This window comes from Mauremys reevesii, linkage group 1 (assembly GCF_016161935.1).
Source record: "Mauremys reevesii isolate NIE-2019 linkage group 1, ASM1616193v1, whole genome shotgun sequence".
NCBI classification, from domain to species: domain Eukaryota; kingdom Metazoa; phylum Chordata; order Testudines; family Geoemydidae; genus Mauremys; species Mauremys reevesii.
The window spans coordinates 31,531,286-31,554,916 of record NC_052623.1 but is presented as its reverse complement, the minus strand read 5'-3'; the positions used below and the strand labels follow the sequence as shown (position 1 = coordinate 31,554,916).

Sequence of the window (23,631 nt, the reverse complement as noted above, 5' to 3'; positions counted from 1 at the left end):
TTGAAGACTGACCAGCGCTCGGTGCAGAGGGCTGAGGAGTAAGAGCTGCCTCTCTCAGGAGCTGCTTGGGACGAAAGTCACGCTCCCCCTTTGTTCTCGGCTTAAAGGCCTTACAAATGCGGCACTTATCTGTTAGGTGAGATTCCCCGAGGCACTTAAGACAGGAGTCGTGGGGATCTCTTGTCGGCATCGGCTCGTGGCAGGCCGAGCTTTGAAAACTCGGTGAACCGGGCATAGGCCCAGGCACTGGGTGCGGGGGAGGGGATAATCCCCGAACCCCTGTGAACTATATACACACTAACTATAGTACAAACGAATAAAGTTAACTACAACTATATAAATCTAAATTATATACACAAGAATTAACGAGAGAACTACAAGTAGCTAGGGACGTGGAGGTCAGCTAAGCTGCGCTCCACTGTTCCAACGACCGACACGGGCGGTAAGAAGGAACTGAGGGGCAGATGGGTCGGCAGGGGTATATATCCTGCGCCATAGTGGCACCACTCCAGGGGGCGCCCAGCCGACCCACCGAGTGTTGCTAGGGTAAAAATCTTCCAACGAACGTGCACACGGCGCGCACACACCTAACTGGAATGCATTTGAGCAATCACTCGAAGAAGAACTCATGCTGCCAGATGTAGGGATGCTGGGCTGGGATGGTTCATCCTGGCCATGTTCTGGGACAGCAGGCCCAGGAATGGTTGTAGGTAAATGGATGACGTGAGGCTAGGTATAGTGTGGTAGTGAACAAGATTTGCCTCAGCCACTAAGGCACTATCAGGATCACTGTTGTTCCATCAAGTTTTTCTTCTTGAGTATGCAAGGAAGCAGAGGGGTGGGAGGGAAAGTGTACATCAGTGCTTCTGACCACTTCCCCAGGAAGGCGTCCCCTCTGGAGCTGAGGCGAGGGGCAGCTCAAGAGCAGTATCTGTTTTTGTTGTACTAGGTTACAAAGGGACCCCAAGATCTCCAGACTGTTTGAAGGTGGGGGAAGTAAATGCCTGCTGAAGCTGTCTATGAGGGAATTCATCACCCTAGGATGTGTTGGGTGATTCTGTGCCTGATGCACCAGTTCCAGAGCTGGACTGTCTCTCTGCAGAGTGTGAAGGATCTTGCTTCTCCCTGCTTGTTTATGTAGTACAAGGTGGTCATGTTGTCTGCTCTGACTTGGACGTGTGTGGACCAAACGGTAGGTATAAATGACTTGCTCGTCTTGTGAACTGCCCAAAGCTCTAACAGGTTGGTAATAAAGGTAATAATTGGAGATATACCAATCTCCTAGAACTGGAAGGGACCTTGAAAGGTCATCGAGTCCAGCCCCCTGCCTTCACTAGCAGGACCAATTTTTGCCCCAGATCCCTAGATCCCTAAGTGGCCCCCTCATGGATTGAGCTCACAACCCTGGGTTTAGCAGGCCAATGCTCAAACCACCGAGCTATCCCTCCCCTGGATTCCTGTGGGGACCAGGAATCATGGATTGTCTGGCCATCAAGATGCACTACCATCCCAGTAGGGAAGCATCCGTTGTGAGCGTCTTTGTACGGAGCGTGGGAACATACTGTGTCTCTGCTCTGCCATCAGGTGAATGATGTTTACTTGTCCTGAGAAAGAGAGACCTTCTTGTCCAAGGGACCCCTGTTTGCGGCACAGACTGTAACCACATTTGAAGAGATAATAGGTGCAGACATACAAATGGAGAGATATAGGTGCACTCCACCAAGTGACCTAACAAGACCAAGGATTGGACTGGAGTCTGAGGGCTGAGATGAAGCTGGTTGATGAGATCCCTAGTGGTGAGGAGTTGATCTTGAGGCAGAGTAGGGCCTTGATGTGACTGAGTTTAGGCCCATCTCAGTGAAATCTATGGTTTGTGTGAGCGTCAATGTGTCTAAATTGACTTAAGAGTCTGAGGGAATGAAAGAGCAGGAGTGAGGTGGTGGCTGTTGCTTGTACCTCTTGGCATGATTGACCCATGAGCAGCCAATTGTGCAGGCAGGGAAATATTGGTCTTTCCTATCTGTGAAAGTATGTGGCCATGACCGCAATTACTTTTGTGAACACCCTTGGGACTGTCAGGAGGCCAAAGAGGTGCATCTTGTACAAAAAGTGCTCTTGGACCACTGTGAACTTGGCGGGGATGTGAGCTTCCCAGAGGCAATACAGGCAAGTCTTATGCAGGTCGCTCATCAAAGCCCAGGGGCAGGCATGTCAAGGCTTCAAGCCTGGAATTTTGGGCATAAAGATGCCTGAAACGGTGGTGGAATTGATGGCGGGAACGCCCCCTCCCAATTTCAGCTCACTAACAATCACTACAAGCCACACTAACTATCCAAACTAAAAGTCCTATCTACAATAGTTACAAATTTGATGAAGCAAATCACCCAAGAGCAGAAATTGACACAGAAACGGAGGTTACATCCCAGACAATGAGTGGTAAAAAAGGACTTGGAGAGGCAGTCAGTTGGCACCATCCTTTGCTCTCAGTTGGGCTTACAACGGGGGACAGGATGGAGGCGTGGACCAGTGGACACTGCTATTAAAGAATTTCTGGTCCTGGGCACACTTGTGCACTCACAATGATATCCTTAGGGACTAGCACTCAAAGATTGCATAGATGTGTATGCTAAAGTTGTCTGCAGTAACGAGGCCTGAAGTGAAGGTACCATACAGTTACACTTCAGTGGGATAGCTATTTCAAACCTTTGTAAAAGTGAATGCTGAAAAAACCCCACACAAGTTTCCTGGTTGCTGGTTTATTTTATGTCCAGGTTCTGGGAACTGCAACCAGAGATTATTATTAAACCACAAAGATCCATTAAGTTGTAGATTCCCCATTCTTAGCCTCTATCAGTTGAGTATTTGTTGCCCTTATTGTCTGAGAACTTTACAAGCCTGACATTAATTGAACACGCAAGAGCTTTACAGCTTCTGCTTTACAGCAGTAGAAAAGCATTGTAAAAATGACTGATCAAAAGCCACACAAATCACATTTGTTTTGTGCTTGACATAGTAGGAGTACAGTATTCACACCAGGGGGAGCTGAGGGACTCTCTTTTCTCCAGCCATGCTTACATAAAAGCAACAACGAGAACAAAAAAAAAAAGATGCTATTTAAATTACATTAGGATTAGCTGGCTCTCCAGAGAATAATGAAGTCCTTGATACACCTATGGTGAGTTTTAAACATTCAAATGTAATTAAAAATAGACATATAATTGCCAGTATTCGAATTCATTGTTATTTGTGTTACAGTAGCACCTAGATGCACCGCCTGAAATCAGAGCCCTATTATGCAAGACAGTAGAAAAACAGTCCTTGCCCCATCTAAACAGACAAATGGTGGAAGAAAGGAAGTATTATCTGCATTTTACAAATGGGGAACTGAGGTCAGCACAGAAAGACAGAGAGCCACTTGCTCAAGGTCACACAGGGTGCCTGTGCTGAACCTGGAACTGAACCTAGATCCCCCAAGTCCCAGTCCAGTGCCTTATGCCCAACATACATGGCTTAGACCAGGGGTAGGCAACCTATGGCACGCGTGCCGAAGGCAGCATGCAAGCTGATTTTCAGTGGCACTCACACTGCCCGGGTCCTGGCCATTGGTCCCGGGGGCTCTGCATTTTAATTTAATTTTAAATGCAGCTTCTTAAACATTTTTAAAACTTTATTTACTTTACATACAACAACAGTTTAGTTACATATTATAGACTTATAGAAAGAGACCTTCTAAAAATGTTAAAATGTATGACTGGCACGCAAAACCTTACATTAGAGTGAATAAATGAAGACTCGGCACAGCACTTCTGAAAGGTTGCCGACCCCTGGCTTAGACTGTAAGCTCCCTGGGGCAGGGACTGTCTTTTTGTTCAGTGTATGTATAGCGCCTAGACAGGGTCCTGCTCTTAGGCACTATGGTAATACAAATAAATAAATACATATATAACAACAACAACTAGATGAACGCAAAAAACAATTCCCTGTACAGTAAGGTTCTAACACCTTGTGATCACCTGGGAACCAAGTTTTTAAGAGGACAGAAATAAGGAGGTCACTGAAAGCACAGGGAAAATGAGCTCGTACTTATGAAAAAAAGGCTAGAGAGATGAGTCTTAGGGGTTTTCTAAATGTGGCCAATCGTAGGCAAACCCCCGGAAGTAGCAGATTACAGAGGCAATGGCCTCTGTAGTTCCAGCTCACTAAGTGACCCAGATAAGAACAGGTTCTGTGATGGGTGAGAGACAGAGAGGTGGCCTCTAGAGTAGCCAGGCCAGAAGGCACTTAGGAGTTTGCTGACTGTAACCAATACCTTGAACGAAACCAGGCAATTTGCAGGCAGCTATCTCAGAATATGAAGCCCAGATAGATTATACCCTTGTTCTCCCATCCTACTCAGGAGGTGGACAGCCTGGTTCTGCAGCACTTGCTGAAATTTCTGAGTGGCCTTTGTGACTCGCTCCAGCCTAGAAGCATTGTGCAAAGGCATGGATGGAAAAGGGCATTTGTGGCCACTGTTGCTATTTGAGAGTCTATAGAGGCAGACACCCTGGGTTCTCATGGCACTGACTAATGGTGTCTGCATCACTGCTCTGCTGTGTAAGACTATCATGTCCTATCCAGGGGTGAAAGTAAGTCAGGCCACTTACCAGTATGGGCTGGGGGGGGACCCTCCGGCCCACGGAAGGGGCGGGGCCTTGGGTGGAAGGAGTGGGGCTGGGGGTCAGCATCCCCCAACCAGCCCTTTCAGGCTGCCTGGCTAGCGGCAGCAGCATCCGGAGCGGTTTTAAAGCGCCGGCCCAAGGGCAACTGCTCCCTTTGCCCTCCCCCCCAGCCCATCGGAGGCTGCGGGGGAGGGGAGGCCAATGGGGCAGGGACATTAAAGCACTGCAGGGCCCTTTGCTGCGGCAGCGCTTTAACGTTCCTGCGCCCCCCACTGACCGGGGGTGGGGGCCCACAGGAACGTTAAAGCGCTGCCACGGCAAAGGACCGTCCTTAAAGCGCTGCCATGTCCCTGTCCCTTTTGCCTCCCCTGTCGGCGGCTCTGACAGTATGGACCCTACGGGCAGGGCTGCTGACAGGGGAGGCAAAAGGGGCAGGGACATTAAAGTGCTGCCGCAGCAGTGCTTTAATGTGGGCCGGGTATGGGCCGGTGCGGGTTCTTACCGGTATGGAGTACCGGCTCGTACCGGCTCACTTTCACCCCGGTCCTATCAGAGACCTGTCTGTGTTGCATGAGAAGATGCTGCAGAACTGCTGTATGTGGAAACAAGACCAGGACCAGATAGGTAGTCACTCCTCGTGAAGATAGCCAGGCTGCCAGGTTGCAACATCAGGATGCTATTATGAGCCAGAGGAATCCAACTGGGACACTGATGGATACTGTTCCTTGGTGGGTCTCAGTCTACATGTACAAGCAGAACAAAAGGAGCTTGGAAGCAGTGCACCTGCAACCTTTCTGCCTCATCCCTCTATGGATCCAGATCTTGATGCTTGAGTATGTGGGGAAAATACATTCAAAGAGCAGCTGCTGCACAAACAGAAAAGAAAACATGGAACATGAAGAAAGTTTCATAAAGTGCAACAGAGGCTGACTCCATCCTTGAAGTTGAAATTGATGGCTCACAGGCAGGGTCCATTCAAGGTGTTGAGATAAATGGGCCTGGTAGATTATGAGATCCAGCTATCTGGCAGGAGGAAGGAAACTAAGGTCTTAATTTTCTCAAGCCCTGGATGACCCGGGAAACACTCCTGACAGACACTCACCCGGTGAGCCTAGAACTACGGCCCGAGGTAGCTGCTTGCCCAGAACCTGGACCTCTACTGTTAAGTGAGACCCTTTCGCTGGATCAGAAGATCCAATTGGTGCAAATGATCTCAGACTTTGCTAAGGTGTCTCCTCAAGTCTGGAGAGAACATACACAATACAATATCATCTGGAAACAGCACCAGGGCAACCGGTTAGGGAGAATCCCCGACCCTTACTTAAAAGGATAGGGGACACAGTAAGAAAAGAGGTGAAGGCCATATTGAAAATGGGATATTGAGGAGTCTCGGAGCAACTGCAGGGCCTGTATATTCCTGGTCCCTAAAGCGGATGACACAGTCCAATTTTGCATAGACTTTTAGAAGGACAATGCCATTGTAAAGTGCAATGCCTACCCAACGCCAAGGGTGGAGGAGCTGTTAGAGCAATTGGGCCCGGCACAATACCTCAGTCCCCTTGACTTTATAAAGGGCAAACTCCCCTGTCTCCATCCTTCCAGGAGACACCTGTATAATCAATCCCCTTTGGCCATTTCCATTTTAAAACTATGCTGTTTGGGTTGCAAGGATTGTCAGCAACTTTCCAGCATCTTATGAACCAAATACTCAGACCCCACCAGCAGTAGGCCGTGGCTTACCTTGACAACACTGTCATCTATACCTATATGTGGGAAGATTTCTTACAGCACCTAAGGGCAGTACTGACATTCCTACAGGAGGCCAGCCACACAGCTAACCTGGCAAAGTGTATGTTGGCCACAACAGAAGTAATTTATTTAGGGTATTGGATAGGTGGAGGCCGTGTGAAACCTGTGTTAGACAAAGTCTTTGTGCGTTAAAATCATATCCCGTGTCATGGACTAGGAGACAAATACGCTGCTTCTTGGGCCTGGTGGGACTCTATTGCCAGTTCATCTGCAATTTTGCACTCCAGTTTAGCTCCCTTGCTAAAAGGCAAAGACACCAAGAACATCCAGTGAGAGGACTGGTCCAATGAAGCTTTTAATACCTTGAAGACACTTCTAAGCCAGGTGCCGGTCCTCATGAACCCTCACTTCACCCAGGAGTTTATTCTCTATACAGATGCTTCAAATGTCAGCCCAGGAGTGGTGCTCTCCCAGGACCCAATCCTATATGTAAGCAGGAAGTTGTTCCCCCGGGGAAAGACGCTCTGGCTATCCAGTGGGCTGTAGACTCACTCAGGTATTACCACCTGGATAGGTCCCTTTTCCTTAGTCACTGACCATGTGCCCTTGCAGTGGCTACACTCTATGAAGGGTTCGAACACCCACATTATAAACTGGTATCTAGCCCTCTAATCTTCCAGCTTCTGGGAGCAGCAACGCACAGGGAAAGAGCATACAAATGTGGATTTTTTCCCCAGGCTGACAGGGACTGGCCTGACACTTGAGCAAGAAACCTCTGTGGTCTTGGAAGGGTTGTGGGAGATGGGACACGACCCTATCGTGCTGATATAAAGGTGTTCATGCACTCAGGCAGCGCTAGTTAGGCACACCTGCAGAACGTGTTCCACCTGAAGAAGGGGAGCTTAAAAAGGTGATGCTCGCCACAGGAAAAGAGGGAAGTTTACCCTGGAGGAGAGGCAGTTAGGGACTCCCAATTCGCTCCAGCAGCAAGGGAAGTGGCTAGCCTTCCCTTTACACTCCTGCCTCGTGTGGGGCAAGATGAACATACAAGCCTGATACGGGCAAGAGGCTTTGTAAGGCTGCTCCTAGCCAACGATCTGTGGAGGCACCAGGGGAGCAGTGCCAGCATTTGAGGTAACTAGACTCAAAAAGGACCCCGGGAATTAACTGAACTCCTGCCGGGAACAGTGAGATTGCCCAGGCATGTGGGGCTCCCACAGGGGACCCCGGGGCAAGAAACTGAAAGAGACAACGGCTGAGCCCAGGCTGAGGGGACTACATTCAACTGAAGTCAGTGGAGTTACTTCAAGGACTGACCCGGACCAAGTTCAGCAAGGAGTGAGGATTATCAAATAATGCCCTGAGCAAGTTTCTGTTTGGACATGACATCCATCTACTTTTCTGCAGCTGACAATGCCTGCTGATGACACCACATAACCATTTTCTTTTTAAATATTAAAGGTTTGCAGCATGTTTCTCTTCCTGGTTCTAATCCAGCTCCATCAACTAATTAACAAAAATGTTTTCTCCAGGAAAGTTAATTTACTCTATTTTAACTGAATTTTTAAAAGAATTCATTCTTTCTTTTTAAATAAATGAGATTGCACAAGAAAACCCAAAAGAGAGGGTTGAAATATTTTCTTTACTACAGAAAACAATCACACTATTAAAGCTTGGCAAAAAGTCATGACAACCATAAGAAAAAAATATTCTATGAATATGAAAAAAAAGAAGACAGCTGTGCCAGAAGATCTGTGAAATAAGTGGTTACTTTTCAAGTTAGCAATTATTTGTAAGAAGACTATCTAATTACAGTGCTTCCTCCCACCCCCATTTTTCATGGTGTAATTATTAGCCTTAGGATGCTCCTATGGCAGTGATTCTCAAACTGTGGTTTGGGACCCCAAGTTGGGTCGTGACCTGGCTTAGACTTGCTGGGGTCCAGGGCTGAAGCCAAATCCTGAAGGTTTTAGCCATTGGTGGCAGGGCTCAGGTCCCCTCTCTGGGGCTGAAGCCCTGGGCTTCAGCTTTGGCTCCCCCCGCCAAGAGCGGTGGGGCTCAGGCTTCGGTCCCCCATCCTGGCTTCATGTAGTGATTCTTGTTGTCAGAAGGGGGTCATGGTGCAGTGAAGTCTGAGAACCCCTGTCCTATGGCCTTTCCTGATTACTCAAATTTTAAAACCCAGAGTTAACACTTGGGGGAGGGGAGGACAACCAAAAACGGTAACTCAAAGGAGGGGCTCAGCTCAAAAAGTTTGAAAATTGCTCGGTAGATGATTTGTGTGTGTGTGCACACGTGTGTGCAATTATATATATATATCATACTCTGCAAACTGAAAAGGCAGAGACTGGGGAAAGATAGACCATACAAGTAAAATGGACAGTGGGTGAGTGACTGACTTGCACCTTGTTAAATTAATTCTTTATACACATATGCAAATATGCATCTTGTTAACTTAATTCTTTATATGTATACACACACAAACAACAGAGAATTACCACATCCCTTGGCCTTTTTTGCTAGTAGTATTTCATTTTTATTGGAATTTTAGTAGTTCCCTCGGTACTTGCAAAGATTTAAACACTTTGAAAAGGAGCAGAACTTCAGACAGAACAAATATTAATCATAGTTACTGAGATCTTTGCTGAAAATGTTGTATCCTCCCTCAACCAACAGAGGGAAAAACTCAGAGAGACGGCATTTAGAGATAACTGTAGGTACAAATTAACCATACATAGATACAGAAAACACTAGATAATGGAGCTTGATTCATTCTCTTTGCAGCAGCTGGGGCAAATGCACCCCAGATGGGACTGACTGTAGTGTGAGAGCAGAGTGTTTGTACGTCACCCTCACATACACAAAGGCAGCTATCACTTACTACACACAAGGGTCTATAGGAGCCCCAACTAGCAGAGCGTGCATGACATGGGATGTGCTGAACATAATGCATCCTCTGAGCTACCTGGACCTAAAAAGCACCACCCACTTTTGGATGGGTGCAAGCCCATAATGCTGCTTTAATCAGACTTAGGCAAAAATTTTGCTGCCAGGAGCCTTCCGCTGCAGGCCATGATGATATCCAGCAGAAATCCTGAAGAAATCAAGCCCAGGAAATAGAATCTGAATGGAAGTAAATCAAATAGCAGAGACATACTGAGCCATAGGAGTCATACAAGATGCAGAGCAGCCAAGGTCATCATACAAAATATCCCACTGTGTGGATATATTTTTGAAACTGACAGATACACTTCAGAGCACTGTGTTCTGCTGTGAGGTTACAGCCTTTCAAAAGAGCAGGATACATCAACAACTAAAAGCACCGCTTCACAAAACTAAAGGGATGCTTTGGAAATGCATCACAGAGCTTATTCATTGTATGTGTTGCTTTATGATGTATTCAAAACTTTTCTTTAGTTTTGTAGAAATCCTTCCCAAAATTGCACTCTTACACTATACCTGTGAAGTTTCACCCTCCCAGCAGAGACCATTCCTAGACTTGTCTTCACCTCAGGGGAGAGAGATATGTGCTCTAATGGTATAATTTGCTCTGGACAGTCCCAGACAACATGACTCCTAAATCCTTTTGAGCATCACTCCTTTCCACATATGGTCTCCGACTCTGTCGTTTTGGCCTGCATTCCTTGTTCCTAGATGTAGAACTCTGCATTCAGGTATATTAAAGTACATTTTGTTTGCATGGGTCCAGCTTACCAAACGGTTCAGATTACTCATATGACTGCCCTGTCCTCATCATTATTTACCACTCCACCAATCTTTGAGTCATCCACAAATTTTATAAATAGAGATTTTTCATTCTGTAACGTGAAAAGCCAGCCTACAGAGTGGCTCAGCGGGAACACTGGCATGAAACAGGACTTCATTTTATCTCTGCTGTTGTTTGGCATTGCCATAAACTGCATGGTAAAGAAGTGCATCTGGAGTACTAACAGTGGTATAGCATCAGGAGATAGCAAATTATTAGAAGAGCTACACTTTGCTGATGATAGTATGCAACTAAATGACATCCCCAAAAACTTACAAAGAGAGTCAATCTGGCAAACATAGCAGACCACGTAAGGCTCCAAATTAGTTATGCTAAAACAAACATACTTGAAACCCAGACATCAAGCAGTAACATCACACTAGATGGCAAAAACATCAAGGAAAGAGAACAGCTTCCCTACCTGGGCAGCACTGTATTGGCCAGAGATCTCAAGAAGGAAAGGATGTCAAAGATATGAAAGGCAACTACAGTATTTACTAAACTCAACAACATATGGAAATCATTGATATACAGCATCAAACCAAAACTGAGAATTTTCAATTCAAACACAGTATCAATGCTAACATATGGCTGCAAGAACTGATGATTTTAGATAGAAAACTAGATGCCTTCAAAAATATGTGCCTATGAAAGATTCTGGGCATTGGTTGGAAAGACTTCATCACCAAAGAAAAGATCCAAGAAATTACGAACCAGCAACTTGTTTCCACTAGAATCAGACGAAAGCGCTGGACATATTTGGAGCATCTACTCCAGATACCAACTCACAGACTCCTACATGAAGCTGTCAAGTGGAAACCAGCTGGTGTGCAGAAATGAGGGCACCCAAGAGAAACCTCAAGAAGAACTCTAAGCAGGAAGGGCAGAACAATCTATTTCAACACAATAGAACAGTGGAAGCAGCAGCAAATAACAGAGAGGAAAGGAGAAGACTAGATTCCGCCCTGTGCAGCAACACTGGAAGATGCAATGTAATAATGATTTTATATTTACTTCCATATCATTGATGAAAATGTTGAATAGCTTCAGTCCTAGTACCAATCCCTGTGAAACCCCACTAGAAACATCCCCATTCAATGCTGATTTCCCATTGGCAAATTCTTTTTGAGATCTGTCAGACAGCCAGTTCTTAATCCATTTAACGTGTGCGTTATTGATATTGTATAGTTTGAATTTTTTATCAGAATGCTGTGCAGTCATAAGTTAAATGCCTTACAGAAGTCTACCCTTATCGACCAAACTTGTAATCTCATCAAAGAATGAAATCAGGTTTGTTTGACATGACCTATTTTTCATAAATCCATGTTGACTGGCATTAATTATATTCCTATCCTTTATTTCGTAATCAATTAAATCACATATAATCTTTTCCATTATTTTACCTGGGACTGATATCAGGTTAACTGGCCCATAGCTAACTAGGTCATTCTGCGTTCCTTTTTTAATATTGGCACAACATTAGCACTCTTCCAGTCATCTGGCCTTTCCTTAGTATTCAAGATTTATTAAAAATTAACATCAGCAGGCCAGAGATCTTCTCAGAAAGCTCCTTTAGGGATCTTAGTTGCAAGTTATCCACATCTGCTGAGTTTACAGTGTTTACCCCTAGTAGATATTGTTTCGCATCTTCCTAAGTTATTAATGGACTGGAAATTACTTCATAGTTCTCATGTGATATGAGCACATCATCTTCCTTCTTTCCAAATACGGAAGAGAAATATTTATTGATCACTTCTGCCTTATCTGCATCGTTATTAACAGTTAGCTATCTAGTAATGGGCCTACAACAGTATTAGGATTTCTTTTGTTCCTAGTATAAGTAAAAAATTATTTCTGTCCTTAGCCCTGGCAGCTATGGATATTTCCCTGATGTCTTTAGTTTCCCTTATCAATTTTTTGCTCTTCATAACTTCTAATTTATATGATTTCTATTATCCTCCTTTTCTATTTTTTATATACTATTTTTTATTGCTAATTTTTTCTTCATTTTGCCACTGAACTGGGTGGGTTTTTAGCCAAAGTTATCTTCTTTCTTAATTGTGGAAATACAGCTTTTTTGAACATTTAATACATTCTTTTAAAGAACTTTGAATCTTCATACACATTATTCTATCTATTTTTTTTTATCTCAATGAAATTTGCTCAGCTTTCGGAAATAAGCCCTTTTGAAGCACCAAGTATTTATGGTAATTATTGGAACTGTCCCCTATTTGTCCATATTCAGTGTTATCTGGTCATGATCACCAGTCCCTCGGCACTTATCACCCTTCAGTCCAGTGATAATTCATCTTTATTCATCGCAAGGAGCTACCTTGTGTTGGGGACAATATCTTTTGTGTTAAAAAATTATCATGTACAATTCTTAGAAACTGTGATGTTGGTTGAATGGTACCTCTAGCATATGTCTCCCATGACAGACTGATCAAATAAAAGACTGACTAGAAGGAGCTTGTTAGACTTCAATAAATTGCCAAAAACACCAGTACTGGATGAGGGAAATGGAGAGCTGGATCTGCCAGCTGGCCACCACAAACGTTAAAGCTCTAGGGATGGGGCCGACTCCAGGCACCAGCCCAGCAAACAGGTGATTGGGGCGGCCATGGGGAAGGGGCAGCAGGTCCGGCTCTTCAGCGGCGGGTCCCTCTCGGAGCGAAGGACCTGCCGCCGAATTGCCGCCGAAGACTGAAGCAGTGGCGGTAGAGCTGCCACAGATCGCGATCACGGCTTGGTTTTTTTTTTTTTTTTTTTTTGCTGCTTGGGGCAGCAAAACCCTGAAGCTGGCCCTATCTAGGGACCAGATTTCTAGAGGCGTGTAGGAACATGAAGATGAATACTGGTGCCAGCCTAGTTGGAAGTAGTAGAATTTTTGAAAGCATCCAGGCACCTAACTCCCATTGGATTTCTCCACCAAGTTTTCCTGTAGGGTAGATGTTGCACAACAGATTCCACATATCAGATTGCTATGGTGTCTCTGCAAATCTGGGAGTCTATCTGCCACGCTGTAAAACCAGTAACAGCTCAGGTCCCAAAGCCTCTATACTCTATCTACAATAGCAGGATGGTGGGCTATTTCACTAGCTTGCATGATACAGGTGAGCTCCATGAAAAATCAGGAATTTCCAGTAAAAGTAGGGCAGATAGCAATGCTATATGTTTATGTTTAAAAAAATCAATAATTATAGTGTAACAAAGGGAGTTGTGTAGCCCCCTCCCCTTTCTTCCAGATGCCCACTTAATTAACCGTTTGGACCATCCGTCTTTGGGGAGGGGTAATATAAATTGAACTATGCACTGTATTGGAATATGCTCCTTGTTATCCAAAGCAATTCTCTTCGACTGAAAGTTGTGAAATTGGAAAGCAGAGCCCTCCCATTCCTTTCCCCCTCTAGCATGTGTAACTGCCTAGATACAGTGGGGAGCTACCAACTGTGTATCCAAGAGTTCAGAAGAATAATGGAGGTTTGATTAGTTCATTCTTCTGCTTCCAGAGCCAGCCATATGAAACAAAATCAATGAATGTGTTAAATATAAATCAGACAATTTAGGTTCAAATCCTGCATAGTACTGAGTGCCCTCTGTGATGCTGTCAAGCAGGTTGCCAGTTCCCACCAAGGCAGCAGGCTCATTCACTCACATGCTAATAGAAATCAAAGGAGTGTCAAAAGGCATTGTAATGTGATCAGGCCAATTCACTTGTGTGTTGGCATAATTAAAAAGGAAATGTGATGGTATTGTCTTCATTTATCTGTAACCTGCTGAATGCTATTACATTATATTTTACATAATACATCACTGTACTTAATTAACCTTAGATCAAAGCATGTATTAGCGTTTAGATGAGAATTTACTTAACGTGTAAAACTGCATGACAACTAATGAAGGATTGTTTCTGGCTATCACATTGTTCATGAAAACTAATGAAAGACCGGCTGGATGGCTGAATTCAATGCATTATGTATGTCTCTGTAAAGTTAACCAGGATTGAAGCCTTAGAACTGTAAATGGGAAGCATGCTAACTTCAAAGCATGGGTCCTCGTGTTCAACAAAGGGAAATCTACAGATCCATGTTGTGATGAGAACACATGCCAGACTGCTTTCTGGGGAAAACAGCTATAAGAATCTACCTTGGGAGCGATCCTGCATCTCTGAGCCGTTTGGACACTTTCAGGGGGTGTTCCAGATACAAGACAGAGATCCCCAAAGCTGTTTTGGGTAATCCTGAGAGATTTATGGAACTCAGGAGATTACTACGCCTTTGCTAATCATTTGGATTTACAAACTCTGACTCACTCGTAATTATTTTTTTTTACATTAATCTCTCAATAACTCTTGTTTCTTTTTCTTAGCTAATAAATTTCTAGTTAGTTTACCAGAGAAATTGGCTACAACATTGTTTTTGGTGTGAGATCAAGCATATCTTTTGACCTGGGGTAAGTGACTGGCCCTTTGGGGTCAGGAGTGACCTAATGTGAGGTGATTTTTGGTTTTAATAACTTTTCATTACATAGCCCAGTTTGTCTGGGTGGCAAGATGCACTAGAGAGCCTCAGGCGACTGACTTTGGCTCCATGGTAAGATTAATATAGCAATCCAGCAGTGCACAGTTGTTACTGGCTTGGTGAAATTGAATTATAGAATATACCACCAGTTTGGGGTGTCAGAAAACAGGGCACACCATCTGACCTGAGATTAACACTTTCAGCTGAGAGCTACTACAGACAGCATGACACCCTCAACTCTCACAGACTTCATAAGGTCTCTTAGGAAATGCTCAGCACATTTCATGACCAAGCCCTTAAGAAGCAACCAGAGGCACATCCATGTGTTAAATAACATATTGAGAAGCAGGTACTGCACAACAAAAACCTTCAATAACTTGAGCAGTGGCACCGAATCTTCCTACTGCCTGGAAATTGCCCTAATTATCCTAAGAGTATCTGACCAAACATTCATTCAATATAATGCCAGTTCCTCCACATGCTGTATTATGTTATAGTGGGAAGCGTTCCTGGAGCCGACAACATGGCTTGTCTTTCAAGCTCTCTCTCAATGTTCTCCATGCTGGCATTCCTTTCTTCATTCTTCTGAAAAGGGTGCAAGTTCTCTAAATCAGAATTCACCCTCCTTACAGGTAGAGTACATGGCTCTTCAAGGACCGAAATAGTAGAGGAATTGGCAGACACTGACACTGATTGTAAAATGCTCTGTGGAAAATATGTTCCTGGGCTCATTATAAGCTACACAAATGTTTTCAAGGGGAGTGGAGGATACTCTACAGAGATTTAACTACTGCATGTTATGAAAAAAATATCCGATCCTAATGCATTCATTTCCACAACAGTGGGAATATGGTTTTTTAGTGCTGACTAATAAAACACTGAATTGTATTAAAATCAGTTTCATAAACCAGAATAACTCCTCCATCTTACACAGCCCTCTATGATTCACAGCTCTAAACATTATAGGAAGCCTATATATATATATCTTTTCATATTTGTCATCACCTATCCACCTCTATAAAAATATGCAGTCTCAGAAAGAGAATGAATGTAGCAATTACCTCCATTGTTCATGAAAACTAATGCACAAACTCCATTGTTCATGAAAACTAATAGTTCATCATCTCATTATGTAAAGTTGATTTTAGCACAAACTTTTATCAACAACATTTATTCCAAATTCTTTGATATCTTTTTTTGTTTTAAATGTCACTTCGTACATGAGAAAAATGCTAATTAAAACAGCAGTGGGAAAAAAAAAACCACTGGGTTTGCAACACATGTATCGGCTTACTAAGAGTAATTGGCTTTTTCACTACAGGGCAGTACAATAAACTGTAATTGTAATTTTTCAACCCAGGAGCATAATGTGTTCTTTATAGATACAGTCATGAATGTTTGCAGCTTATTCTTTAACTTTACTAAATGCAGCAAATTTAAACTAGCAACCTTAACAACAGAGGACAGTACCAGCATCTATTATAATTCAGAAAAATATGAATAAAAAGTATTTTCCATTCAGTGAAAGATCCTGGTTTGTAGGTAACATCACTCATGCCACGATTTCATAAAACATCTCCCAAAAATAAAGCAGAGAAAAGAAAAACTGCCAGACTCTATATTTATCTACCTGAAATAAATTAGATGAAAAAGAGCAAAGGCTTTTACAATTTAACACTTGTGTTACAAGACAAAAAAATTGTGCCTAGATTTCATGATTGAGTCCCTCACATAACAAAAGGCTGCCATTAAAAAAAAAATCAGTAAGAAAATAACCAGAATATCTCCAGTCTATACAAAGTACAACAATACCAGAGTAAAATTATAACAAAGTTGTGATGAATCAAGGCCTATATTTCTCCACCCAGGTACAGATTTCTGCTGGCATATAACTATATTACGGGCATAACACAAAAACAGGCATGGAGAACTTCAGATCTAAAAGAACCTGAGATCTTTACAACACAAAAGTTTAAATTTAACCCTAAATTCATCGTAACTGCTACCAGTGATCTCTACAATAAGAATATGCTGACGACAGACTTCCCTGGCCACTGCAATACTTATACATCTGTGACACCATGCCACACTCAACAATGAGCAGCAGCAAAGGGGATAACAAAGGGGAGAGGAAGGAAAAGCAGAAGAGGTGAATAAGGAGAGAGAGAGAGAGAAGGAAGAAGGTGCTATCTCTGTCACAATTCCACCAACCCATGTATTTTTCCTGGGTACTAGTTATTCTTAGTAACATTTCTTACTTACCTACATCAGGATCCGTGGCCTGAACTCTGGTTAACAAAGCTTTAGTGGCTGTATTCTCATAGACACATGCGGTGTAATGATCAGTAGAAAACATTGGTGGATTATCATTAACATCTTCCAGGAAAAGATGGATTTCTGACTGGCAGAACCTGCCACCGCCATCTGTTGCCCTGGCAATCAAGTTGTACACAGGGATTTTCTCTCTGTCTAAAAGGGCCAAGGTTTTCAACTCACCTAAAATTGGGTAAAAGCAGCAATCATCATTAATATAACAGAATATTCATTTTTAGATATTGTAAGTACCAGAAAGATCACATATTTTTCAGGAATTAAAAGAAAAAAAGAGGGAAAAAAAGAAACAAATAATAGTGTCCATCATTGAAAGGAATACAAAATCCTGAAAGCTTCATTTTTACTTCTCTTTATCCACCATAGTTAACTGTCAGTACAAATGCAGTACGTAAGCCAATCTGGATGACCTTCAAAGCCCTACAATTTCACCCATGGCTGAGAGTATAATAAACAGTATTTTTCATGTCTGCCTTTTGGTTACTCTCATAATCTCCATGGCTCTCTAGATTTCTAAACACATAAATGCACTGTAAATCTACTGATGACAGCAGAGATAATCAAATGTAAAGGGCCGTAATGCTGATCTTTGCCAACAAACAACTCAAGAGTCTCAGTAGGTGCCTCTGCCTTCCCGTTTAGATCAGATCTCTCATTCTCAGATACACGTTATAGGCCAATGAAAGGACACAGGTGTGACCATGGGCATTAAGAACAACCACAAGGTAGCTTGTTCATATGCCACAAGTTTTAAATATTATCTGCTTCTTATAAAACAGATAAATAGTCTTCAACCATTAACATATCAGCAAAGCATCTGGTACTAGTCAACAGGACTGATTTAGTCTTTTATATGCCAGATCCCATATTTAAATACATTATGCTTTATTCTGATAGAGGACAATAGCCCACCTTTAACATACTAAACACCTCCCACTGCTTCAACCTCTGTGATTTATGGTAACAAAACAGTACCATCAGATGCAGTGCCTCCTGTTAGTAAACCACATATCAAAAACCATGTATCAAATCAGCAATACCCCCACAACACTCCAACATGCTAACAAATACTATATCCATGGCCCTTCCTCCCCAGAAGCTTGGATGAAAAGATAGTCCTTGCCACTGTACTGAAGATCAACACATTCAGGCTACTTCAGACCCTGGTGGAAGAAATGATTTCCAAAGCTGAAGGCTCCTTGTAAACATTCGGCCAGCAGCTCCCTCTCTTTTATACCAAGTGGGCTCCAGCTCAAGGCCTCTGATGCCCACAACTGGTTTGAAGGTCTTGCTGGGAAACGTAAGGGTTAAATCCCCCTCAATGGATGGAATATCCAAGGTGGCTATCAAAGGGGTTCCTTCCCTTCTACTGTCCTATAACTGTCACCTTCAAAGTGGATATAAGTGCCTGCAATAATATAAACTGACAGCAGAAGTTCAGATTTCCATGTGACACTTTAATGGAAAATGCATTAGCAATAATTGGCGAGAACTCTGGCCCCAACTGGCGGCCAGGGTTTGCAATGTCATTCAGAGACAAAACTTTTGTCACCTTACCGCTTTCTGGATCTAAAAAAAATTTATTGTTCCCAGGTCCAAACAGCGAATAGCGAATTTCACCATTGGATCCGATGTCTGCATCCTTGGCACTGATCTTAAGGATGACTTTGTTTGATGGAATGTCTTCAGGAAATAATGCTTCATATGCAAACTAGGGACAAAAGCAGAAAACACGGGAGATGCAAGAGCTGCAGTTTATATTATCTTTGCACAGACATAATTTTGCATGGTTACTCTCTATAGTGCATGCACTTACAAGTATATTCAACATTTTTATACAAAAGAAACAACTTTTCTTAAGGAACTTTAACTCATTAGTATAAGTTCTGAACCATTTTAAGTATCACAACACCAACACAGGAGTGCAAAGGTGTTAGGAATAAAAGGCAGACACACCTTATACACTGTCTACCCTGACTTTTTCTTGAACGCTCCCCTCATTTCACTACTGTAGCAGTACAACTTCACCCTTGGTGGTGAGTGTGGGAGCGCAAGGGCAGGACACAGGGTAATTTTACCACTGTATCATCTGTGCTCAGATAGGTCTAGACGTCATGGTGGTTAAACTGCCAGTGGCTACCTGTGTCCTGTCTATACTGATCCTATCACCATTGTTACCACTAGAGGGGCTGCACCAACAATAATCTAACCTCACTACATAATAAGAAAACTACCAGTGTGGAGAAGGCCTAGCCCCCCTCGCTCCACTGCTATGGTCTCTAAAATACTATCCTTCCACCTGCTTTAGCGAAACCATCTACTCCCACCAGTGCACGTCAGGCCACTGAACTGAGAGTGTACCATGAATGGAGCTAAGAAATGAAAAGAAATGAAACTGGAAACCAGTGATAAATAATAGTGAACTTTATAGGAAAACTTTATGTCCAGTAAAATATTACACAACTAAAATTTGCTGACAAACCTGATCACAGACAGGACTATTATCATTAACATCAGTGACCGTCACTTCCACAGCAGCTTGTGTTACAAAGAGGCCATCGGTAGCAGTGATGTTCAGAAAATAAATGTCTTGTTCTTCCCGATCTAGTGGTCTCTTCACGTAAACCTTCCATTCATTCTGAACCAGTCCCAAGGCGAACTTCCCTTTGGGATTCCCTCCTACAAAGAGGCAATGGAGGCCTATCAGAGCTTTGCACTCATTCAAACAAACACTGATGCAGTTTAAAGGTGCCACAAGTAAGCAGCTACCATTTCTCCTCATACCATGAGAAGTGCTTTCAAACTGGCAAATTTTGGAAATCTGTAATAAGATTATGGTCCCAGGCATTTGTGGTCCCTTGTATGAAAGTAAAACACTAATATCCAAAGAAAACAAAATCCATTTAGCAGAGCTCAAGATGATCTCTTGTTTAGTTCTCCTTAAGGGCAATCAAATTCAAACTGTGAACAATCAATAGTCTTCTCAGGATGGTACAATTGTCTTTCCACTTAGTCTCAAGAGAGGATGTAATACACTGTAGCTCTTGTTACCAAGACAATTTCATTAGCTGTTGATTACGCAATCAAGGAATGGCGGTAGGTTCTATTAAGGAATCCTTTAATGAAAGCTTTATCATACAGCTGTGCTGTTCTTATACTCATTAGGATTCTAGTTTTTAAAAAAAAGTTTACATGAAACAGAAAGACACATTAGTATTAAATAGCCCTAACGAGGGGTCATTTAAGGAATAGTTCAAAGATAAGCATTGCAATTAGATCAAATTTATCAGAGAGTGAAAGCTAGTGAAAGCCAGCTAGGAGTGAAGGAGATGAAGCAGAACAGCTTTTTATTATGCTGAAACACTGACACCGAACCTGGCAATATTACTTTTCCACATCATTAAATTGCATGGAGACAAAAGCAGCTTGTAGAGAGAAAGACTTGTCCCCATCATCCTCAGAGAGGGAAATAATGTCATTTCACACACTGAAGGATACAAGCAATTAAAAGTGATGTGAAAAGGGGCATGGTTCTTTGTCAATAACATTTCTAATGGTTATTTACACCTGCATTTGAAATGGTATAATCCCTAATCTCTTCTATAAAATGATCACCTTCAATTACCTTCCTTTGCTGTAGCCTGTTCTCCAGTCTTTGTCTTTAGGTTGTCAGATCAGACTGGCAATTCTTTGGGTCAGGTTATTACGACTTCCTATCTGTGTGTACAGCTCCTAGAACATGCCTGGTCTGTAAAACTACATGTACACATTCACCACATTCAGGCAGAATGGCATCTGTTTATAATGAACTCAGATGCTGCACGAATTGAATGGGAAGATGGAAAAGCCCCACGTTATTTCAATGAGCAAATTACAATTCAGGCTAACCTGCTATTTAAGCTTTTCCCACTAAGAGAAGTTTGCTACTGTTCTCTTAAAGGGAGACTGTAAAGATTGTTTTTTTAAAGGGCTTGTGCCCTACTTCTTTGTGATGTAAAAAGGCATCCCAAACGGTGTTTTTTCATTATTTTTTTTTCTCCTTAGCAATATCAAGAATGTAAATTCAGCAAAGCCAAGGGACATCAGGAGGGCTCACTCAGTGTCTTAGATGTGTGCTGTGAGATCTCTTGGCCCCTACTGGAAAAGGTAGGTTTTTAATCTTTACTCCCAACTATTTATGTTCAGTATGTGAGAAAATAGGTACTAACAAAAACATAGAAAAGAGAAAAAGTTATAAACGGCTGGAATAAAAAAAATCACTCTTCCCCTGTGGTCACACGACTTAATTAGGTATGGCTACCTAGCATCTCAGATATCATAACTCTGCCAGTTCTCCATAAAGTCTCTCAGGGGCCTGGTCTATACTAGGAAATTAGGTTGGTATAACTACATCGCTCAGGGGTGTGAAAAATCCAAACCCCTGTGTGACACACTTAAACTGACCTAACCCCCAGCGTAGACAGCACTACGTCGACGGCAGAAATCTGTCGTTGACCTAGCTACTACCTCTTGGGGAGGTGAAATACCTACGCTTTCCCGTCGGCATAGGTAGTGTCTTCATTGAAATACTACAGTGGCACAGCATTTTAAGTAGACAGGCCCAGGAAAAAGAGGGCAGATGAGACACATTTCTGAACTTAAAACTAAACAGAAAGGTTGAACACATATGTTAAGCCTTTTACGTATATCACACACCAGAAAATGAGGGCAGTTTAGATTATTGATCAGCCACATATTTTATAGAAGCTTTAGACTGAGTGTGTGCATTGGTATTAAAATATAAAGTTGGTATATCAAACACTTAACCATTTTCTGTTTATAGCAACCCAATGGTCACAGGCTACAATCTTGAAAGGCTCTCAGCTCCCAGTGACTTCTGTGAGAGCACAGGATTCTCAATGCCATGCCGAATCAGACCCTTGCTAAAGCTGTGTTGTGACAAAAAATGGATTTCCCCAAAAGACGATCCATTGTATTTCATTATGCAATATGGGCTGGATCCAAAGACCAGTCAAGTCACTGAGAGTCTGTCCATTGACTTGACTGAACTATGAAGCACATCCTAGTTGGGCTGTAGAGAAAGGTAGGCACATGCTGATTAACATTAAAATAGCTCCATTTATGTTCAGCATCAGGGTAAAGAAGCATAATTTTTCTCCACAGCTGGTTACGAACCAGCCATAGCAAGAGTTCTGTTTAATATAACAAAGCCTTAAATATATGTCTTTAACTTCATGATGGCATTCAATACTTTTCTGCACTGTGTATGAGAGTTCTTTGGTTAAAGCAAATGATTAACAAGCTTCAGTTAACATGAAGCACTATACCCACCTCATGTATATCCCATTGCTAAGTAAAGAGGAGAGGTAAAAACTTCAATCAGTTGGCTGTTGGTCCTGTTAATAGTAACACCAGCCTTGAACAACTCTATAGTCATTACCGCCATGTTGTTCATGAAATAGCTTTTATATCATATGCTGGAAATTATGGGAGTGTGTATAAAATGTTTGGGTGTTTAAGATCCCACATTTCTTTCCCTTATTCTATTAGAAGATTCATCTGAATGACCAAGAAACCTTAGTGATAAACAGAAAACATGTGAATCAAAGGCTTGATTCATATGTCTCTTCCTTTTTTGTTATCATTATCCTTCCTTTCTCCATTGCTCAGCACTGCTGCTACATTTTGCTGATGAAAGACTGAAGGCATATGATAAAGTGTTACCGAAATAATGAGATGTAAACAGTAAAATACTGTCTGGGAAATATTCTTAAAAGGGAAGGAAAAAAATAAGCCGTGGCTCAGGGAACCATTTTCTAGCACTTGTATGTATGCCCTGCTGCAGATCTCATTCTGCAATGATTAATTAACTTTTCCACTAACATATTTAAGCAGATTCTGTGTCCTAAGGGCATTCTAATTAATTAGTTTTTCACTCTGAATAATGTAGAATTTCTAAACGGAAGCCTCCTGACTACGAGTATTAATGGATTCTTTAAAATCTGTTGGCAGTTTTCTTATGTTCTGCTTTGAATGTCACAACACTGAAGTGTTAGCTAAAAATAAAAGCAACTTTTCAGAATGACTTTGAGGCTAAGAGAATCTGCATTATCTTTCATCTTTTGTTACTTGAAGTTTGACTAATGGCCTGTTCCCCCATGCCCTAGTCAGCACAGGGTACAAAACCAACATGGGCTCAAGTTTAATGAAAGAAAAAACAGCTAGACACAATGAAATCCACAAACATGCTGATCCCAAACAAACAAATCTTGATACACATCATTACTAAAGCGCACATACGTAAATTATAACAACTAAAAGAGTAGCTGAAAACTAGATATTCACCACATGAGTTTTCACTGTGACTTCCTTATTCGTAGTGCATACTAGAGTGGTTATTTATTTTGTTTCTTTCTTTGGATTTCATATTTATTTATTTATAAATGTCTAGTGCCTATCTGGAATTGTAGGTACTTTATGCATATTAAAACCAATAGTGTTTACACAACATTTAAGACAGTGCACATGCTTACTGAGCTGCCCAAATGATAAAGACAACCCACTAAATTCTACCACCACTACACCTTAGCTTTTGAGGAGGGAG

General features: G+C 42.3%; 1 protein-coding gene across 7 annotated transcripts in view; it reads right to left on the bottom strand.

Annotated features, from left to right (window-relative positions):
- Positions 1-23,631, bottom strand: part of FAT3 (FAT atypical cadherin 3) — a 573,356-nt gene that overhangs the window by 74,268 nt on the left and 475,457 nt on the right. For all 7 annotated transcript variants that reach the window (XM_039539405.1, XM_039539428.1, XM_039539433.1 and 4 more), the window contains 3 exons: positions 19,510-19,706; positions 18,585-18,738; positions 16,959-17,192 (listed from right to left, as the gene is read on the bottom strand). In XM_039539405.1, coding sequence (XP_039395339.1) covers positions 16,959-17,192; positions 18,585-18,738; positions 19,510-19,706 — 585 coding nt within the window. The remainder of the gene's footprint in view (positions 1-16,958; positions 17,193-18,584; positions 18,739-19,509; positions 19,707-23,631) is intronic.